Consider the following 19,049-nt stretch of genomic DNA (forward strand, 5'->3'; position numbering starts at 1 on the left):
TTTTGGAAACAGGAGATGAGCCCCTTTTCTAATGCACCACCTAGCTTGATAAACCCCTTCTCAAAGATTTACTGTTTGTCAATTTTATTTGGGTAACACACATATTCTGAATGCCTTCGGCAGAATTCGAATGAGCCATTTTAATCTAGATTAATCTAGATTAATTTCAAGATCACAGTGAGATTAATCTAGATTAAAAAAAAAATATCTATGCCCACCACTAATATATATATATATTAGCAACCCCTAGTTGCTCCAGAGGCGTGCGACCTCTGACATATACAGTATAGCAATTGTAAGATGCTTAGTGCAGGCGATAATTCATCTGCTAAATTATTCGAAATAATAGTCAATAGTAAAATGTTGAAATTTCAACAAACCACTATTATTTTGATCAGTGTTTGCTTTAGCTGAGCTTTTGACTCTTGATTTTCATTATGTTAGTTTCTTTTCAGTTTACAATAGTGTTTCAATATAAACACTTCTATATTATTAAAGAAAGAGATGTTTCGAAGTTAAGGAAGTGTAAAATACATTATATGATTTGTGATGGGTGTCACATTGTAATAAAGTAAAAAAAAATATATTATGTAGTGTTAAAGTTGAACTTGTATTACTGATGTAAATGTTTTGTTTTACAAATGCCAAAATACTGTGGCAAAATATACAGATTTTTACAGAACTGACCCATTATTATATATTTTATATATTATGGGAAGTCATGGCCTAATGGTTAGAGGGTTGGACTCCCAATCGAAGGGTTGTGGGTTCTAGTCTTGGGCCGGACGGAATTGTGGGTGGGTGGAGTGCATGTACAGTTCTCTCTCCCCCTTCAATACCACGACTTAGGTGCCCTTGAGCAAGGCATCGAACCCCCAACTGCTCCCCGGGCGCCGCAGCATAAATGATGAACACTGCTCCGGGTGTGTGTGTGTGTGTGTGTGTGTGTGTGTGTGTGTGTTCACTGCTCTGTGTGTGTGTACTTCAGATGGGTTAAATGCAGAGCACAAATTCTGAGTATGGGTCACCATACTTGGCTGAATGTCACTTTCACTTTACTTGCTAACTAATATACTTAACTGATTTTCATGGGTTGCATTGTTACAATACAACACATACAATACAATACAACCCATAGAAATTTAACTCAATAAAAATTACACCCTCCAGAGTAATTTTTTACAGTGTACTGACAAAAGGAAAATGACAACTGTAAACTGTGACAACAATAGATACTGCTGGGTTTAAATGGGTTAAGAAACAACACTGGTTGTATGTTAAATTTGACACAGCATGTGTTGTCCCTGAGCACACACACACAACATGTTTTAAATTCTGCACGTGTGTCATTTTCAACACATCATTTTTTATCCATCCAACGAATGCATTGTTTGATATGCACTCAAAAACAGCTGGCCCAAAAAAAAAAACGTACCTTATTTGCAAGCAAGATTATTGCCAATTGTCATTTATATTTATGTTAAATTTAAAGAACGGGTGTTTAACTGTTAACTTTTCATGACCTTTTTATAAAAGTAGTGTTGCCAATTAGGGGTACAAGAATGTGTAACTAAATAATGTACAGCACAGTGAGTCTGTCCAGCCATTGAGCAAATTTGAAAAATTTTATTGTACTTTGTGTGAACATGCATTCTGTACTCGACTATTTATTAAATGGTTAATATTTTTACATCTGTCTGTTACACTGTAAAATCACACCTCTGAGTATTTAATTACCTGACACAATGTGTGTGTTAAAACAGCTTACACATCTGTTGTGTTAAATTTATCACAATATGTGTTGTCCCTGAGCACACTTAAAACATCTGTTAAAATTCTACACCACATGTGTCATTTTTAATACATTTTTTTATTTTTATTAAAATAATAATGAAAAGACATAAAGGTCCCAAAGGATGCACAAGGGTTAAACTACGAAAGTCAACTAAAAAAAAGTCAACAGATAACAGATTAATGCAAATTGAAATGTAAGCATCTTGGAGGATATATGGAGTACAATCATCAAACTCTTATTTACCTTTGCTATATAAGAAACCAAAAATTTACAATCAAGCCAGAATTAGTCATTATTATTCTACTGAAGATTTAAACATGAAATATTTATTACAAGCATTATAAAACATTAAGTAATAATGTGTCATCCATCCATAACCACTTTGATGATTGCAGCAGTCATTCAGAGCAAATTATTAGCAAACGTTTCCTAATCTTTTTTAGCAAATTTTTTATAGATTGCTCGTCCTCCGACTACTGCTCCTCCAATTACAGCTGCACTTCCTGCTCCAATTAATATGGCTGGTGCCAAGACTGCCTCTGCTACTGCCAGAGCTGTTGCTCCTGCTATTATGCCTGCTGTCCCTACTATGCCTGTTGCTCCTGCTGCTATGCCTGCTGTTCCTGCTTGCCCAGCTACAAATGCAATATTACGTAGTTTGCAGAACGGATTCTCAAGAATATCTTCAAACACTTTATTTGTGTAGCACTTCCATCGGTTTCTTTCTGCAATGTTTTCAATCTTCTCCAGCAGTTCTGTGACCTGATTGCGATCATATCTATCCTGATTGTTGAATGAGTGATATCTGCCACCGCAGCTGTTAACCAGTGACTGAAGAAATCTTCTCTCGCTGATATACTTATCTAATGTTTTCCCCCTCAGATGATCAGCGTGAGTGAACAGAATTATGGTGTGATGTAAAGCATCTTCTCCAATGTTCTGTCGAATCCATCTCTCAGTGTTATTCTCCTCGTCTGTGAATCCTGTGTCCAGTTTGATGATCAGGAGAAACACATGAGGACCAGGCTCAGACATGAAGACCAGCTTCTCTATTTCATCCTTTATCTTATTTTCAGGTATATCAATTAGTCCTGGAGTTTTGATTATTTTCATGTTCATTCCAGCTACACATGCTTCTTGTTTCTCCCATTTTCCAGTAAAACTTTCTCGGCCCTCAATGGTTTTCGCTGTACTGGTCTTTCCTGATTTAGTTTTACCCAGCAGCACAATCCTTGGTTTCTTAGACCCTGGTAATCAGATTGTCAAATAAAACAGAGTGAATACAAACCAGACATTAGCAAATAATTCTCTAGTTTTCTGCCCATCAAGTCGTGAGTTAATAAAACTTGGCTTGCTATCTTTAATGGGTTTTGATAGGCTACAGCATGCTTTTTTGAAGGTCACCGTTGTTGTGGTTCTCACGCTGACTCTTGATGTCTTGTGAGTCTAAGAAAAGTTTTTTGATTTTTTTTTTTTTGTTCCTGCTTCAGTGTTAATTTTTACAAGTGTGGACAGAAATAAACTCCAAGGAGAGCTAATTTAGCAATGTGTAGGCTCGTACTAATGATTGACAAGGCTGAATGATTAACCTAATTTGAAACAGTAAATAAGTACATTATGAAGTTATGAACAGTAACTGATGCAGGGGTGATCCTGAGGAACATTTTAATTTCTCAGCACTGTTTATATAATGATGGTATTTGTTTAAAGGAAGATACAGAAAGACGCAAACATACTTACAGAAACTTGCTCTGTCTTGACGCTTTATCTGAGCGATATTGTGCATCTCACTAGTGTAGAACCTCCATTCATTCTCCTCCACCATCATCCCAATCTTCTTCAGCAGTTCAGTGACCTGATTTTTGTTGCTCAGATTATTATTGTTAAAGGAGTGAAATTTGTCATCACATTTATTAACAATAGCTTGGAGTTCTTGATTTTCACTGATATACAGATTTAATGGTGTTCCCTTTAGTACATCATCATGAGTGAACAGAATGATGGTGTGTCGAGTAGCTTCTTCTCCAAAGTTCTTCTGAATCCATTTCACTGTGTTTTTTTCTTCATATGTGTATCTTCTGTCTAGTTTGATGACCAGCAGAAACACATAAGGACCAGGAGCAGATGCCGAGACGAGACGATTTATTTCATCATTCAGTGTCTCTTCTGGTGCATCAGTCAGTCCTGGAGTGTCAATTATTATCATGTTCTTTCCATCTACTTCTAGCTCACAGGTCACAGTAGCAGAATCTGGTAAATTTCCCCTCTCTAGACTCTGTTGAACCACTATGGTGTTTCTTGCACTGGTCTTTCCTGATTTAGTTTTACCCAGCAGCACAATTCGAGGTGTCTCTGACCCTGGCAATCAGAACATCAAATAAAACTGAGCAACTGCATTAAATATATCAATATAATATAAATGGAAAGTGACTGATTCTATATTTATAAAATCCGTCACTGAGTAAGTTTACATAGACAACAAGATTCTGATATTAACACAATGAAGATAATACTCTGAATAATAATCTGCCATGTAAACGGATATTTTTGATTACCTCACAAATCCTCAGACGTGGAGGATTCCTATTTTAGTCACATTACTGAAGTGCACTATAAACATGTACACACCTCAATCACACTATTACCATCGAGTAGGACTTTTCACCACATTTTGCAACAGGATACACACACAGCTGTGGTCAACCGTTTGACGGCAAACAAAAGAGCATGGCTAAGCAAGAAGGCACATTTTTAGCCGTTGTTGTCTGTTTGCATGCATAGAATGACAAATAATTAACTAAACTTGAAGCTTTCGTAAAATTAAAAATGAAACACCCTAAACTGTATATGATACCACGAATAAACTGTAGGTAGATACATGAAGTTCTGGAGGGAACGTTAGATGGCGTTGTTCAGGGACGTAATGATGTGTGCCATTAATCGATCTATGTACCATAACATGTAAAACAGGAACATGAAAGGAATATTTTAAAAGCAACTCATGTAAACACCTCAATCGTACTATTGTCTTATTAATAATTAATAATTAGATTAGTCATGTCTATGTTAACTTACTCATTGACTTCTAGACATTATACTTGCTCTGGTGTTCTTTATATCATGGTGATAATATGTTTTAAATACACAAACACACTTACAGAATTGATTTTTTCTCTGAGCTTCCTTATACATCTCATTAGTGTAGTGCTCTCCTCCATTGTCAGCCACCATCTTCTCAATCTTCCTCAACAGTTCAGTGACCTGAGAGCGATTCTTCATGTTCTGGTTGTTGAATGAGTGAACTCTGCCACCGCAATCATCAACCAGAGCCTTCAGATCATTGCTTTTACTGATATAATTATCTAATGTTTCCTCCTTTAGTTCATTAGCGTAAGTGAACAGAATGATGGTGTATTGTCTAGCTTCTTCTCCAAAGTTTTCCTGAATCCATTTGACTGTTTTCTTCTCTTCTTCTGTGAATCTCCCCACTCTGATGACCAGAAGAAACACATGGGGGCCAGGAACAGACATGTTTACACAATCCACTATTTGCTGCTTTAAATCTTCTTTTGTCATTCTAGTGTCAAACAGGCCTGGAGTGTCGATGACTGAGATGAGTCGATTACCAATCATTTCTTCTCCTCTCTCACAGGTTTCAGTAACTGACTCTGGTGAAACAGCATTCTTAAAATACTCTCTGCCCAGGATGGTGTTTCCTGCTGAACTCTTTCCTGATCCAGTCTTACCCAGCAGAACAATCCTGAGTTCAGATGAAGCTGATCCTGTGAATGAAAGAGTAGTATATGGAGTTAAACCATTTTAACAACATTTAAAATGTATGTGCCAAACGGACTGTGGTTTTAATACCAGATGTTTGTAATAATCATTCTTCTGTGTTTGAAAACAAAGAGAAATTCTTATTTGTTCTCCATTTTATCTAAATCAGGCGACATAAACTTTAACAAACAACACAAGGAGTTTCCTCGGATGCCATTCTCCTTTCTTGTGATTCATCAGACCAGGCAAACATCTTCCATTGCTTCATAGTAAAGGTCTGACACTCATGTGCCCATTGTTGACCCTTTCGGTGGTGGACAGGGGTCGTAGCTACATACACAAACTGTGATGCACTGTGTGCTCTGACAACTTTCTATCAATGGGAACTGGCATTAGGACCGGCACCAGTCAGCTGTGGGACAGCTTCTTCCCTCAGGCTATCAGACTGCTTAACTGCAACTATGTATAATTCAGTAAACTCATGCTGTTTGTACTGTTAATATTGCTGTGCTACTGCCACACCATCAATCTCTCAGTTTTTTTTTGTCACTGTTTACATACACATCATATAAACAGCCACCCAAATAGCTTTATTATTATTATTATTATTATTATTATTATTTTATTTGTAAAAAAAAATTTTAAGAAATTGTTATTGCTGTCTGTTCACTGCATTTTTAATGAGGTGCTGGACAACATATGGGATGGAGACTATGTGATGTTTATTCAATCCAATTTCAAACTTTATTTACATGATTGTTGTTAACTTACCTTTAAACTCTTAAATGCCAAATGAAACAGTACAGAATGGTGCACAAATGTAATGTATACAAATAATGAAAAACATTAATAGAAGAAAAAGCTAATTTTCATTATAAAAACTTTTTTTATAGAATGGTACACATCACATTTCAGCCTTTAAATCAATGTGTTTTTTTTGTTTTTTTTTTTTATAAAAAGATGAGTCAAAATGATACATTATAGGCTACCTTATTATCCAAAGTGTTAAGATTTTTTAGAATGGACAATAATTTTTTTCCATCTAAGGGTTAAGAATCACAAAAAATGTTTGGGACAATTTTCGCATTGGTATGAAGAAAAAACAGCAGACAGACTGAATAAAAGCATCAATCCACTGTCTGGCAGCAGGTGGTGCTTATGGAACCCCAGAAATAGAACTGTTTCCACAGTAATTTCTGTGCACAAAGCAGCATAGACATAATCAGAGAGAAGTAGTTCTGGCTACAATGTTCTTCCACAAGACGCAACCAGTTCTGTTTATTAACCGCTAGAGAGTCAAAAGTTCCCTACTGCAGCTTTAAGTGCGAATACAGTCGTGAGTTTCTGCTGGATGTCGGCAGAACCGCACTTTTAGAGTTAAACTCTGCGCATGCAGAACAGCTGCGGGTCTCGGTCTGCTCCGAAGACCTTCACCATCACTGACCCCCACTGCTGCATCTCACCCACAGCTGAAGCGACACAAGTGGTGTGAGAGGAAACAGAAGAGAGGTTAACACGGAAGTATCTGGGCTAGGCTAATGGCTAACCCACACAAGCCAACTATCTCCACCATCGTAACATATGTTCCAGACTGCACTATTTAGCTCAACCAGCTGATGTGCTATCGAGCGGACAGGGCTCTTGTCGTGGGAGAAAAAACCTGCGGCGGGCTTTGTGTTTACATCAATGAGGCGTGGTACCACGATCTGCAAACACTGCTCACTGCTGGTGGACTTTATCATTATTAAGTGCTGGCCGTTCTGTCTGCTGAGGGAATATACTGCCATACTGCTCGTCTTGGTTTACATTCCCCTGAACAACTGCAACAGGAACAGGAACGATGCACTAATTAAACTGCACCAGCACATCAGTGAGCAGCAGACAGCACACTCTGATGCTTTTCTCATCATAGATGGGGATTTCAACCACGCTGACTGAAAGAGTGTGTTTCCAAAAAATACACCAACACATACACTTTCCAATATGAGGTAAAAACATTTTAGACTTTGTGTACACCACTCCGAGAGGAGCTTACAAAGCCCATCCCCTCCCCCACCTCGGAGCCTCAGACCACATCACTGTCATGCTAATGCCTGCATACAGACCGCTCATTAAAGTCACCAAACCAGTTCATAAACAGATGCAAGTGTGGTCAGAAGGATCATCAGAGGCTCTTCAAGACTGCTTTGACACAACTGACTGGAATGTGTTTAAGCAGGCTGCCACATACAATAACTCCACTGAACGCCAGGAGTACTCAGAGACTATCACTGCCTACATCAACAAGTGTATTGATGATGTAACAGTCACAAAAACCATCACTGTCCCGGCCAATCAGAAGCTGTGGATGACAGGGGAGGTCTACAGACTCCTGAAGACACGGAACGCTGCCTTCAGAGCTGGAGATGAGGTGGGCCTGAGAACAGCTAGGGCCAATCTGTCCCGCGGCATCAGAGAGGCTAAGAGACAACACTCAAGGAGGATAGCCCATCAATTCAGCGACAGCAGAGACACTAGGAACCTGTGGCAGGGGATACAGACCATTACGGACTACAAGCCTCCACTGCAGACCTGTGACAGCAACATCTCTCTGCTGAACGAGAGTGAACACCTTCTTCGCTCGCTTTGAGCAACAAAACAGCACCACTGCACAAAAGACTACACCTCCTCCCGTTGACAAGGTGATGACTTTGACCCCAAACAGCGTGAGGAGATCCTTCAGCAGCATCAATGCATATAAAAGCTCTGAGTCCTGACAACATTCCTCAGCGTGAACTGGGAGACTGTTCAGCAGAACTCACTGATGTCTTCACAAACATTTTCAACATCATCTTAGTCAGGCTGTTGTTTCCACGTTTCAAAACTATCACCATCATTCCAGTCCCGAAGATGTCATCTCCATCCTGCTTCAATGACTACCGTCTTGTAGCACTTACTCCCATCCTCATGAAATGCTTTGAACAGCTAGTCATGCACCACATCAGGAAGCTGAAATATGCACCAGTATGCACCAGTCACTTTGTGCAGCATTGGTCTGCTCTCTACCTCATTTACCAAGGAACTGATGTCATTATACCATCTCATCAGTCAGTTTAAATAAAATAACTGCTCTTGAGTCTTTTGTCACTTTAATCAGATTGAATAAGTGTTTTTTTTTTTTTTGCACTAAAAATCTTTTTATATGCACTGTTTGTTCACTGTTTGCACTCTGTCTGTGATGTCTCATCACTATGTGCCTTGTGCTGCTTTATTTAATGTAATTTTTATTTGTATTATATGTTCAGTGATTTTTTACATTCCCTTATTCTATATGATATATTTTATATTTGATCTAGAATTTTTAGGCTCTACTTTTAGTGTTATCTGTATGAACCAGCGGTCTGAGAGTAACACAATTTCGATTCTCTGTATGTATGTACTGTACATGTGGAAGAATTGACAACAAAGCAGACTTGACTTGACTTAATGGGAGTGGAAGGTAGTCCAAATTTTTAGTTCCAAAAAATTGCACCCATCAATTATAATAGAATTCCGCATGGCCCTGAGGGGTTAATAAAAGCCTTCTGAACCAATACGATGTATTTGTGTAAGAAAAACAAATCCATACTTACAGCTTTTTTGAACCTTAATCTTTAGCTTCTGCTAACTGTCGTACATATGTTTACTAGAGAGTGGCATTTATATAATGTGGGGTTATAGCAACAACAATGTGATAAACAGTAGTAAAATAGTAAAAAAAAAAACTGTAAAAAACAGTAGACTAAATAAAAATTGCTGACAAAATTAAATAAAATATTTGTATTTTAGTCTAATAAAATTATATATATTGGACAAGTCAATGTCTGTTTCTTTTACTGAATATGACCATGCAGTCAACACAGATATTTAATAAAAACATTAAAACAAGCAGGGCTGTAAAATAAAACAATAAAAAACGCATGCCAGGTCTACACCGGACACGAGTGGAACGATCCAACAAAAGACAACAGAACACAGTGATGGATACACTGGACACGATCCCCATCAGTGAACTGATGCTCGTTCTGTTTATGATGAAATGTTCTGACACTGTGTTCAGATGATTTGACACTATAGTGTGATGTCATCAAGTTTAGACACACTTTTCGCTGTGAGGCACAGATGACAACTTTCGCGTCCGGTGTAGACACAGACAGTGACTGCTCTATTTACAAATAATTTCTATAAGAAAAAAAAAAAATCTAAACCAGCGGCAAAGATTTAATCGTGCCCGTTTAATTTTATTCGTTTCTTGTTTTAGGCAAATTTGGCCTAAATAATGGGAACAAAATTATACAGTGCTTCAATTTCTTAATCAGTTTACAGACAAATGTCTTTTCCCCAATAAGTTATGTCAAAATAAAGGAAAGTTAATGAATAACAAAAATGCATCTTGTTTTATTAAACGAAAAAATATATTTATATTTAAAATATAAATTAAAATATAGGCATAATATATCAAAATATTGACATTTTGCATTTTAATCCATGTAGCCTACCCCCCTAAAATAGGCTACCACTTTTAATGCTCGGATGCAAAGTAAACCACAATTTATTTTGAATAATGTAACGCATAATTAATATAAATAATACTGCACACCTATTAAATGTTTCCAATCTAAAATATGGTTTAATACCATGTAACTTAGAAAATATAAGCAAAAACTCTTTCTCTTTCTCGTTCTAAGAAATGCACATAACTTCATAAATACCAAACTTTCATCTGTGAATATTAAATATTTAAACTATAGTGTTTTTCTTTCATTTTCCGTGACTGAAGCAGTCAAATGTAACACATCAGCAAGGCAAAACTGATGTCTATTTGCGAAAATGTGCTTTGATGCGCTTGTTTGATAACTTGTGGTTAAAGCGCCACTCAGCGGTCAAAAGCTGCAAATGCACTTTATACCGCCACCGCCGCGGTACCCATGGCGGTAAAAGAGGCGTTTTCGATGTCTAGTTAGTGTATATATATATATATATATATATATATATATATATATATATATATATATATATATATATATATATATATATTTGACATACAAAAATTGTAATCATTTGACAGCCCTAATATATAAATATATATATATATATATATATATATATATATATATATATATATATATATATATATATATATATATATATATATTAGGGCTGTCAAATGATTACAATTTTTAATCAAATTTCAAAAATCAAATTTTTCAGTGGATTAATCAGGATTAATCACTATTTGCAATTACACCTGAATCCTAACCATTTTTTTTTTTTTCTGAAATGCATACCAAAAGATAAATAACAGGACACACATACATTATTTTCATGTATTGATTCATCAATATGTGGTTCTTTTTTTCTGAATTTCAAAAGTTTAACATTTACTTAATCAAATTTACCTGAGCACTATATCAAACCATGCCATTTAACTACAGATAGTGTAAGAGTTTTAGGTGAACCAGTGGTTAAATATAGTCACATATCTATGAAATTATGCATAGAGAAACTCAAAAGAATGAACTCAGAAACACAAACATGCTCCCTCTGCACTCTGGGCACTCTTGTTTTTGGGAGGTGTTCATTTGCTCTGCCGCAATACTTTAGGATCGATATTTTCACGTTCTGAAGGCTTCAAGTGCCAGTAAAACCAAGTAAAAATGCATATTCTTTTCCAAACAGCTGTAATTTAATTCTGCGCATGCGCAGTGTGAAACACAGAACGCTATTACAGGAAGAAGCTCCAGCGTATCAACTACCAAAGTTGTCTCTGTTTATCGAGCTTGGCATGAATGTATTTGATATTAACTGGGGTAAAACCTTAGTGGGTGTTTTGAAACTGCTGGGTGTTTCTGAATCATGCAATCTAAATGATCCCCCTTACCCAACCCCACCCCTAAACCTAACATCACTATTACATCAACTAATCAGGTATCATGGTGTAAAAACACCTTGATCTCGTAACTCCCATTACTTTCCTGCAGAGACCTATACCTGAATAATTTATCACACTGCGCATGCGTGAAATGCGTTAAAAAATTTGACGTAATTAACGACAAACAACTAATTAACGTCGTTAACGCGCTATTTTTGACAGCCCTAATATATATATACAGTTGCTTCCCAAAAAATAATGTCAAGGATATCTAGGATTATAAATGTACTCACCTGTGTCATTCATTTTCTTTGTTTGGTGTTGAATACTTCTGTGGAAGCTGAAAATAATGAAATCACTTTTGTTATTATAAATTAAGCACACAGAGTCTGTTTAAATATGCAATAACCTAAACACACTCAAAAAAATTTTTGCTGTCTAAATTTACATTTTATGTAATTCAATTGCATAACAGTTTTCTATCCATTTAGTTTACATAGTTTTTACATAAATCAATAAACTTAATGTGATTAATATCCATCAGTCATATGTGAGTGAAACATGTAAGATTTATGTAATAATTTACAGCAAAGTCCCCACACTGCTGAGTGTTCATGTGTTTCCATGTGGGGACTTTTTCATCAATTATTGCACAAAACTTTCATTCATGGTCGCCGTGATTTTGCCAATTAAGACATTCCTGGATCAACATTATTGTCCAAAAATAAGTGAAGTGACATTCAGCCAAGTATGGTGACCCATACTCAGAATTTGTGCTCTGCATTTAACCCATCCAAAGTGCACACACACAGCAGTGAATACACACACACACACACACACACTGTGAACACACACCCGGAGCAGTGGGCAGCCACTTATGCTGTGGCACCCGGGGAGCAGTTGGGGGTTTGGTGCCTTCTCAAGGGGACCTCAGTAATTGTATTGCCAGCCCAAGACTTGAACCCACAACCTTAGGCTTAGGAATCAAACTCTCCTAACCGCTAGGCCACAACTTCCCCACTAAACCCAAATATAGACTAAACCCAATCCCTACCCCTAAACCTAACCCTAACCATAATGTATTCCTTAAATCAGTGGGAAACGATGGCTAATTAACAAGGGTATAGAAGCATCTGAAAAGTTATATCTCAATTCTGATTGGTTGATTGAAATGTTGTTTCAGGATCAACAAGGATGTTGATCCAGGATCATGTTGGTGAAATCACACTCACCTTGATGGACATAAATCACATTAAGTTTATTGATTTATGTTAAAACTACGTAATCTAAATGGATGGAAAATTGTTATACAGTCACTGAGTCACTTCAAACTGAAGTGAAACCTTTATGTGATGTTCTTGAGCTTATCTAATCTTGCACGTCACACAAGCACCTTAACAATTCAGAACATGACACCATAAAAATTTGACTTCCTTGTGGTCTGCTGAGATATTATTAGCAGCTTGCTGATGTTCAGAGTTGATCTGTTTATTTGAATATGATGTTTGTCACTGTTGTTTAGGTATATGAATAAATAATAATATTATTATTAATAATAATAATAATAATAATAACAATAACAATATATACATATTTGCGGGTATATGAAAATGTTGGGGGCGTAACTATTTATGATCCTGACTGTAATGTCACAGTCGGTGTCATGTTCTGATTTAACAATTTTTCAGTTGTCTTTTGCATGCAAGATATTTACATAAGGAGGAGGAAACAATGGTGTTTGAGGCTCACGATATGTCATTTCCATTTACAGAATTGTTATTATTCAGCTATGCCATGATAAATACAGTTTTCTATTCTTTGGCACCTTTATTGACCGTTTTTGTAGTAACACTTTTCCGGTTTTGCACTTCGCAGACGGTCCCTTCGAATCGTCTCTCAGCTGTCTGCCCATAGAGATCAATGCATTTTTTACACTGCTGAGTAAAGCTGGTTTAGAGGACAATTAGGTTGTAGCTGTTTAGCTACGCTTCTACCATTGAAAAGAGGTGTTATTTGTGTAGAGTTTAGCTCACGAGTTATTGGTCCCGGAAATTCAAACTTTACTTAAGTATTATACTTTTGGGTGCCATTTTAATTACATTGAAATGACATTAAACTGAAACATAATTATTTGGCTTTAAATACATGGAAGTTACATTTCTGTGAGCACGATTGATTGTCTATTTAGTCACTTTAGGGTGTGTAAGGATCCGGACACTTAAATTTCCGGTTTTATTAGATCTCGATTATCAATCCAAATTAACATCAAATTATAATGCTTGGCCTAGAAGCAAGTATAATTACTAAATACTTCACATTTTCCTACAGTCGATAACAGTTATAAGTAAATATCACTTAAAAAGCCCTTTTCATCATCATCAACGTTTCTGCCATTTCCGTCAGATATTGCCAAATTAAACTGTCAGAATAAAATGATCCGAGTTTGAAATTCCATGCAAAAGGAAAATATAAACAGCAGCTTATTTTATATACCTACATGGTCTTATGAAGAAAATGCTTTAAACTTACCGCAAAATACCCTTCTTTTAAGCAACCTGTAGTCTTAAAGGCTCGAAATAGCGTGTATTCGTTCTCTTTTACTTTCGATTCTGGGAACCTGTACAAATAAGTCTTTGTCTTCCCTCTAGTGGAGCAGAGCAGAATCACATTCTCAGGTTCATAACATTATGCTTACATACTGTAGTAGTCCAGATTGCAGTCTGGGTTACTCAACATGCTTACAAAGATTGAAGGTGTTCTGTCTTCAGTTCACATTACACACAAAAGTCAATCTTGTTTTTGACTAATGGCGCAGGACCCGATGTTCACCCCCGCCACCGCCTTTTTCTTCAGTGTACCCTTCCTGAGCAATCCCAAATGTGAACATGCCTCTGCTAATGGCACAGGCCCCTACGCCCACCATCACCCCCATCTTTCTTCCACTCCCGGAGCCGTCCCAAGCGTGAACACGCCTCTGCAGACTGTTCTGGCAGCTATTTTTCCTCCTCCTCGTATGCTTGCCCTCCCTTCTCTCCATCTTCAACCACACCCCTACCCTTTCTTCTGAACAAGCTTACCCTCATCAGCTAACCCCTTTAACGCCAGTCCATCCCTGTTCACTCTAACTCCTGACCCACCATAGCTTACCCCCTTTAACATCATTTAATCCATCTATACCGGCCCATCCCCACTTCAGCCATCCTAGCAGCATCCAACAGGAGCTTTATCTAATTCCCACACTGCCACAGCAGTCACCCCTCCCGCAGAAGCCTTTTCTGTCTTTCCCCACTGCCGCTGCAGTTCTCGGTCCCACAGGAGCCTCTATCTGTACTTTTCCGCTGCCGCAGCAGTGTCCGCACCAGCAGGAGTTTTCCCACACTTCCCCACTGCCCCAGCTGCCCCCGCAGGCGCTTTTCCCTATTTTCCCCACTGCCGCTGCAGTGTCTGCTCCCGCAGGAACCTTTTCTGTCTTTCCCTACTGCTGCAACAGTAGCCGCTCCCCCAGGAGCCTCTGTCTATATCTCTCCACTCCGCAGCAGAAGCAGGAGCTTTTCCATACTTCCCCACTGCCCCAGCTGCCCCTGCTCCCGCAGGAGTTTTTCCTTGTTTATCCCACTGGCCCAGCAGCTCCCCACTGCCTCAGCAGCCCCCGCTCCTGCAAGAGCTTTTCCCTATTTTCCCCAATGCTGCTGCAGTCTCTGCTCCCGCAGAAGCCTTTTCTGTCTTTCCCCACTTCCGCTGCAGTTCTCGCTCCTGCAGGAGCCTCCATCTGTATTTCCCTACTGCCTTAGCAGTGTCCACTCCTGCAGGAACCTCTATCTTTATTTCTTCATTGCTGCAGCAGTGAAAGTTTCCACAGAAGCCAAATTCTCTTCCTAGATACCGGCGTAACAAACGTAAACCAAAGGACGTCCAGCATCCCTCTAATTAGGGTGACCACCTGCTATTAAAGGGTTAGTTCACCCAAAAATGAAAAATATGTCATTAATAACTCACCCTTATGCTGTTCCAAACATGTAAGACCTCCTTTTATCTTCAGAACACAGTTTAAGATATTTTAGATTTAGTCCGAGAGCTCTCAGTCCCTCCATTGAAGCTGTGTGTACGGTCTACTGTCCATGTCCAGAAAGGTAAGAAAAACATCATCAAAGTAGTCCATGTGACATCAGAGGGTCCGTTGGAATTTTTTGAAGCATCGAAAATACATTTTGGTCCAAAAATAGCAAAAACGACAACTTTATTCTTCTCTTCCGTGTCTGTTGTGACAGCACACCAGACACGGACAGCACACCAAATATGCATAACCCTTTAATCAGTTTATTATATGTGAGTGTAAATGCGTAAAGTGACATTTCAGGAGGACCATGCACAGATAATTAACGCGGCCAATTAATCATCATTAATCACATCCATCGATCCAATCAGTGCAAGAGAGAATCCCTATAAATAATCAAAGTGGTCCTACCTTTGTTATTTGTAGTCTTTCAGCATCCCTCCACCACCCTGACTCCTCACCTTCAGCCTGTTCCTAACCCAGCACAGGGAAGAACACTTGGGGGTGCACTTGGGTACGGGCTAAACACAGAGCTCGGACCCCTCTCCCCGGACAGCACGCCAAATACGCATAACCCTTTATTCACTTTATTCACCATGTTTCCTTCTGTATTTAACTTTGAGCAAAGTGACCACTAAACACACAGCCAGCTGGACCAAACCCACAAAAACCGCAGCTGTCACAGGAAAGCCACAATTTATAAGATACATTATTCGAATGTTTGGCGTAAGAGATGTGTTTTTAATCTAGATTATTAATGTCACAGACATTGACATTGTCCCCGGTCTTAAAACGCCAAAGCCCAGTGCCCTTAACACACACTGAATCCACACTAAACCATTAGACAGTCAATACTGATAATATTGTGTCTTAAAGTCATCTAATAATAACAACTATGTGTTTACTTATTATTTCTGCAAACGTGCCGCTGATAAACAGAAACACAATACTCTTGCTGTGTGGAATTGCTTATAAATATTAAAAACGAGTCATTCAACAGAGGCATTTTTTGTGCATTGTATCATAGATTTTTGGGGTAATTATATTCATTTTGTTGGATTTTTTTGCCTTAAGCTCCTGTTAATTTCTAACCCTGGGGAGGTCCTCAGCACAAGTGGAGGCCCCTTCTGTTGCAAGAGCCATTTGAAGATAAAACGGGTGAAACATTATTGGTTTGTTTCCTGTGGTCTGTGTTTTAAAGCTGGTGTTCATCATCACACACATCCGACTGACACTGCAGAATTCACCACAGCATGCTGCTTTAAAGAGACAGTACACCAAAAAATTATCAAAATGTAAGAAAGAAAATGACATTATCCATTAAGTTTACAGACATTTCCTTTAACCCTAAAACACTAAACAATACGTGATTTAAAATACAAGGAAAATGTATTGTTATTAACACAATGCATTATATGTATTTCTTGGTGTTCTGTCATCGTTTATTGTTTATTGAGCCTCATGTTGCTCAAAATCTGTATTTTTTTTTTTTTTTTTTTTTTTTTAGTGGAGCACAGAATATATTTTGACAAATGTTGGTCACCAAGCTGACGGACCTGTTGCTATGACAGCAACTCCGGGATGAGCTTCGAAGAAGCAAATAATCCAAGATCACGCCAAATCGTCAACATTCAAATCCAGCTAACTGAGTTAGCGACGTACGAAGAACAGGCCTCTAAACTGGGTCTGTGTACGTTTTAATCATTTAATTTCCTATTTAGAATTAAATAACAAGAAATGGAAAAAATGGCTCGTTTATAAGTTTTTCCATTTAGTTTAACAAACGGAATATGGAAAATGTTCAGTCTATTATGGATTTTTATATCCACTTCACTTTTCAAGGAGACAGGACTATTTACACTGTATTTATCAGCGGGACAATATTCATACAATACTGTAACCTAAAAATAATTTAAAAGGGTCACTTGCAGGTCGCAGCAGCACGAATTATGTGCCCAGCAACATCGGATTTTAATATTATGCTAATTAACAGTGAATGGTGGTTTCAGACATTATAGTACTGACTCTTATTCTGTCTGAAAGAATGAAAAGGTTGTGCTGAAGGCGGAGCGATTCGACCAATCAGATGAAAGCAGCATTTAAGTTATTTACTTTAACTAAAATTCAAATTAGAAACCAAATCAAACGATTCATAAAAACCGAAGAAAAAAATACAAGTTCATCTCATTATTTGAAAAACAATTAAAAATAAATAAATAAATAAATATTAGAATCTTAAATTCTAAAATGTAAATCAATAATAACAAATATAGTATCTCAATGATAATAAATGTGTAAAATGTGTGAATGTGTAACACAATGTGTTACACATTTCAATGTGTAACAAATAAAATAATGTAGTTACTTGTTAAGATGATTAAGTTGTGTTCATTCAAGTCCGTCATGAGCAGCAGGAGCCATGGAGTAGAAAGAGAAAGAAACAGATTGTTTGTAAATCATAAAACTTCCCATAAATGAAGAAAATAACAGTGTGTTAAAGGGGGGGTGAAATGCTCGTTTTCACTCAATCTCCTGTTAATCTTGAGTACCTATAGAGTATCCTTCATAACTCCAAAAAGTCTTTAGTTTTATTATATTCATAAGAGAAAGATAGTCTGTACCGATTTTTCCCGGAAAAACACGAGGGCCTAGAGGCGTGACGTGTGGGCGGAGCTAAAGAATCACGAGCGCCAGTAGGCTTTTGAGTTGAGAGCGTTTGGAAGCTGTGACACAGATCCAGAGGCTGAAATTTAACAAGAGCAGCATCAGCAAAGGCTTCTCTATGTGGTATGTACTGAAACTGTATATATTTGCTTAGCGGTTTTGGAAAATGACTAAGTTCCACTTTTTTTTTTTTTTTTTAGCTGTACATGTGGAAAGTGCAGTTTGATGACAACATCGCATGTTGTTTACTTGATGTGCTTATGCGCTGATAGCTAAGTTAACAACACAGAGATATTTGAAGCAGTTTTACTCACCGCCTGCGGTTCCAACACACGATCGTGACCCTTTTTCGTTGGGATTGCATCATCCTTAAGAAATAAACGATGTGCAAATCCGTCGTCAAACTGGGCCTTGTTTGTAAAACAAGCATCTTCGAAATGCAGGGAACAAACACAAACACTTGCACAACTCCGTTGATGCTCCATAAAAATAAACTCCATCCACTGGTCCCTTAATGCTGTTTCTCTTTTGGTAATCTGTGCAGGGTTGTCTTGCCCTGGCAACCAAAAACACACTTCTTTTGTGACTTTTCGTGACGCTCTCGCTCTGATCAGTGAAGTCTGTTGTGCTCTCAGTACTCTGCTATACGGGAGCGCGCTCTTCCGGGAGAAGTGCCTCAGGACCCATATAAGGAAATTCCCCTCCATCTAACGTCACACAGAGCCATACTCGGAAAAAACTTTCCGAAACTTGTGACAAACCGGAAGGAGAATTTTTGGAACAGAAATACTCCTCCAAACGTACAAATTAATTTTTGAAACTTTGTCCATGTTTAGCATGGGAATCCAACTCTTTAACGGTGTAAAAAA

At 37.8% G+C, this 19,049-nt stretch overlaps 1 protein-coding gene across 2 annotated transcripts; it reads right to left on the reverse strand.

The window, feature by feature from the left end:
• Positions 1-1,851: 1,851 nt before the first annotated feature.
• LOC128020235 (GTPase IMAP family member 8-like) lies at positions 1,852-14,083 on the reverse strand. 2 transcript variants are annotated; one of them, XM_052607016.1, is made up of 6 exons: positions 13,992-14,048; positions 11,756-11,802; positions 4,954-5,577; positions 3,536-4,153; positions 2,389-3,042; positions 1,852-2,349 (listed from the first exon to the last, which is right to left on the reverse strand). In XM_052607016.1, exons 2-6 carry the CDS (start codon positions 11,766-11,768, stop codon positions 2,225-2,227), a joined length of 2,034 nt encoding a protein of 677 aa, XP_052462976.1. In that variant the 5' UTR covers positions 11,769-11,802; positions 13,992-14,048; the 3' UTR covers positions 1,852-2,224. The 2 variants fall into 2 exon arrangements, with proteins under 2 accessions (XP_052462976.1, XP_052462975.1); XM_052607015.1 differs by having other exon boundaries at positions 1,852-3,042; positions 13,992-14,083.
• Between the last annotated feature and the right edge of the window lie 4,966 nt (positions 14,084-19,049).

The sequence above is a fragment of the Carassius gibelio genome, chromosome A9 (genome assembly GCF_023724105.1).
Source record: "Carassius gibelio isolate Cgi1373 ecotype wild population from Czech Republic chromosome A9, carGib1.2-hapl.c, whole genome shotgun sequence".
In the NCBI taxonomy this organism is placed as follows: Eukaryota; Metazoa; Chordata; class Actinopteri; order Cypriniformes; family Cyprinidae; genus Carassius; species Carassius gibelio.

Coding starts and splice junctions, on each gene's coding strand:
- LOC128020235 (XM_052607015.1), bottom strand. Junction 4,154..4,953: donor TCAGAGAAAAAATCAATTCT/GTAAGTGTGTTT, acceptor TCTGATTGCCAG/GGTCAGAGACACCTCGAATT. Junction 3,043..3,535: donor TCAAGACAGAGCAAGTTTCT/GTAAGTATGTTT, acceptor TCTGATTACCAG/GGTCTAAGAAACCAAGGATT.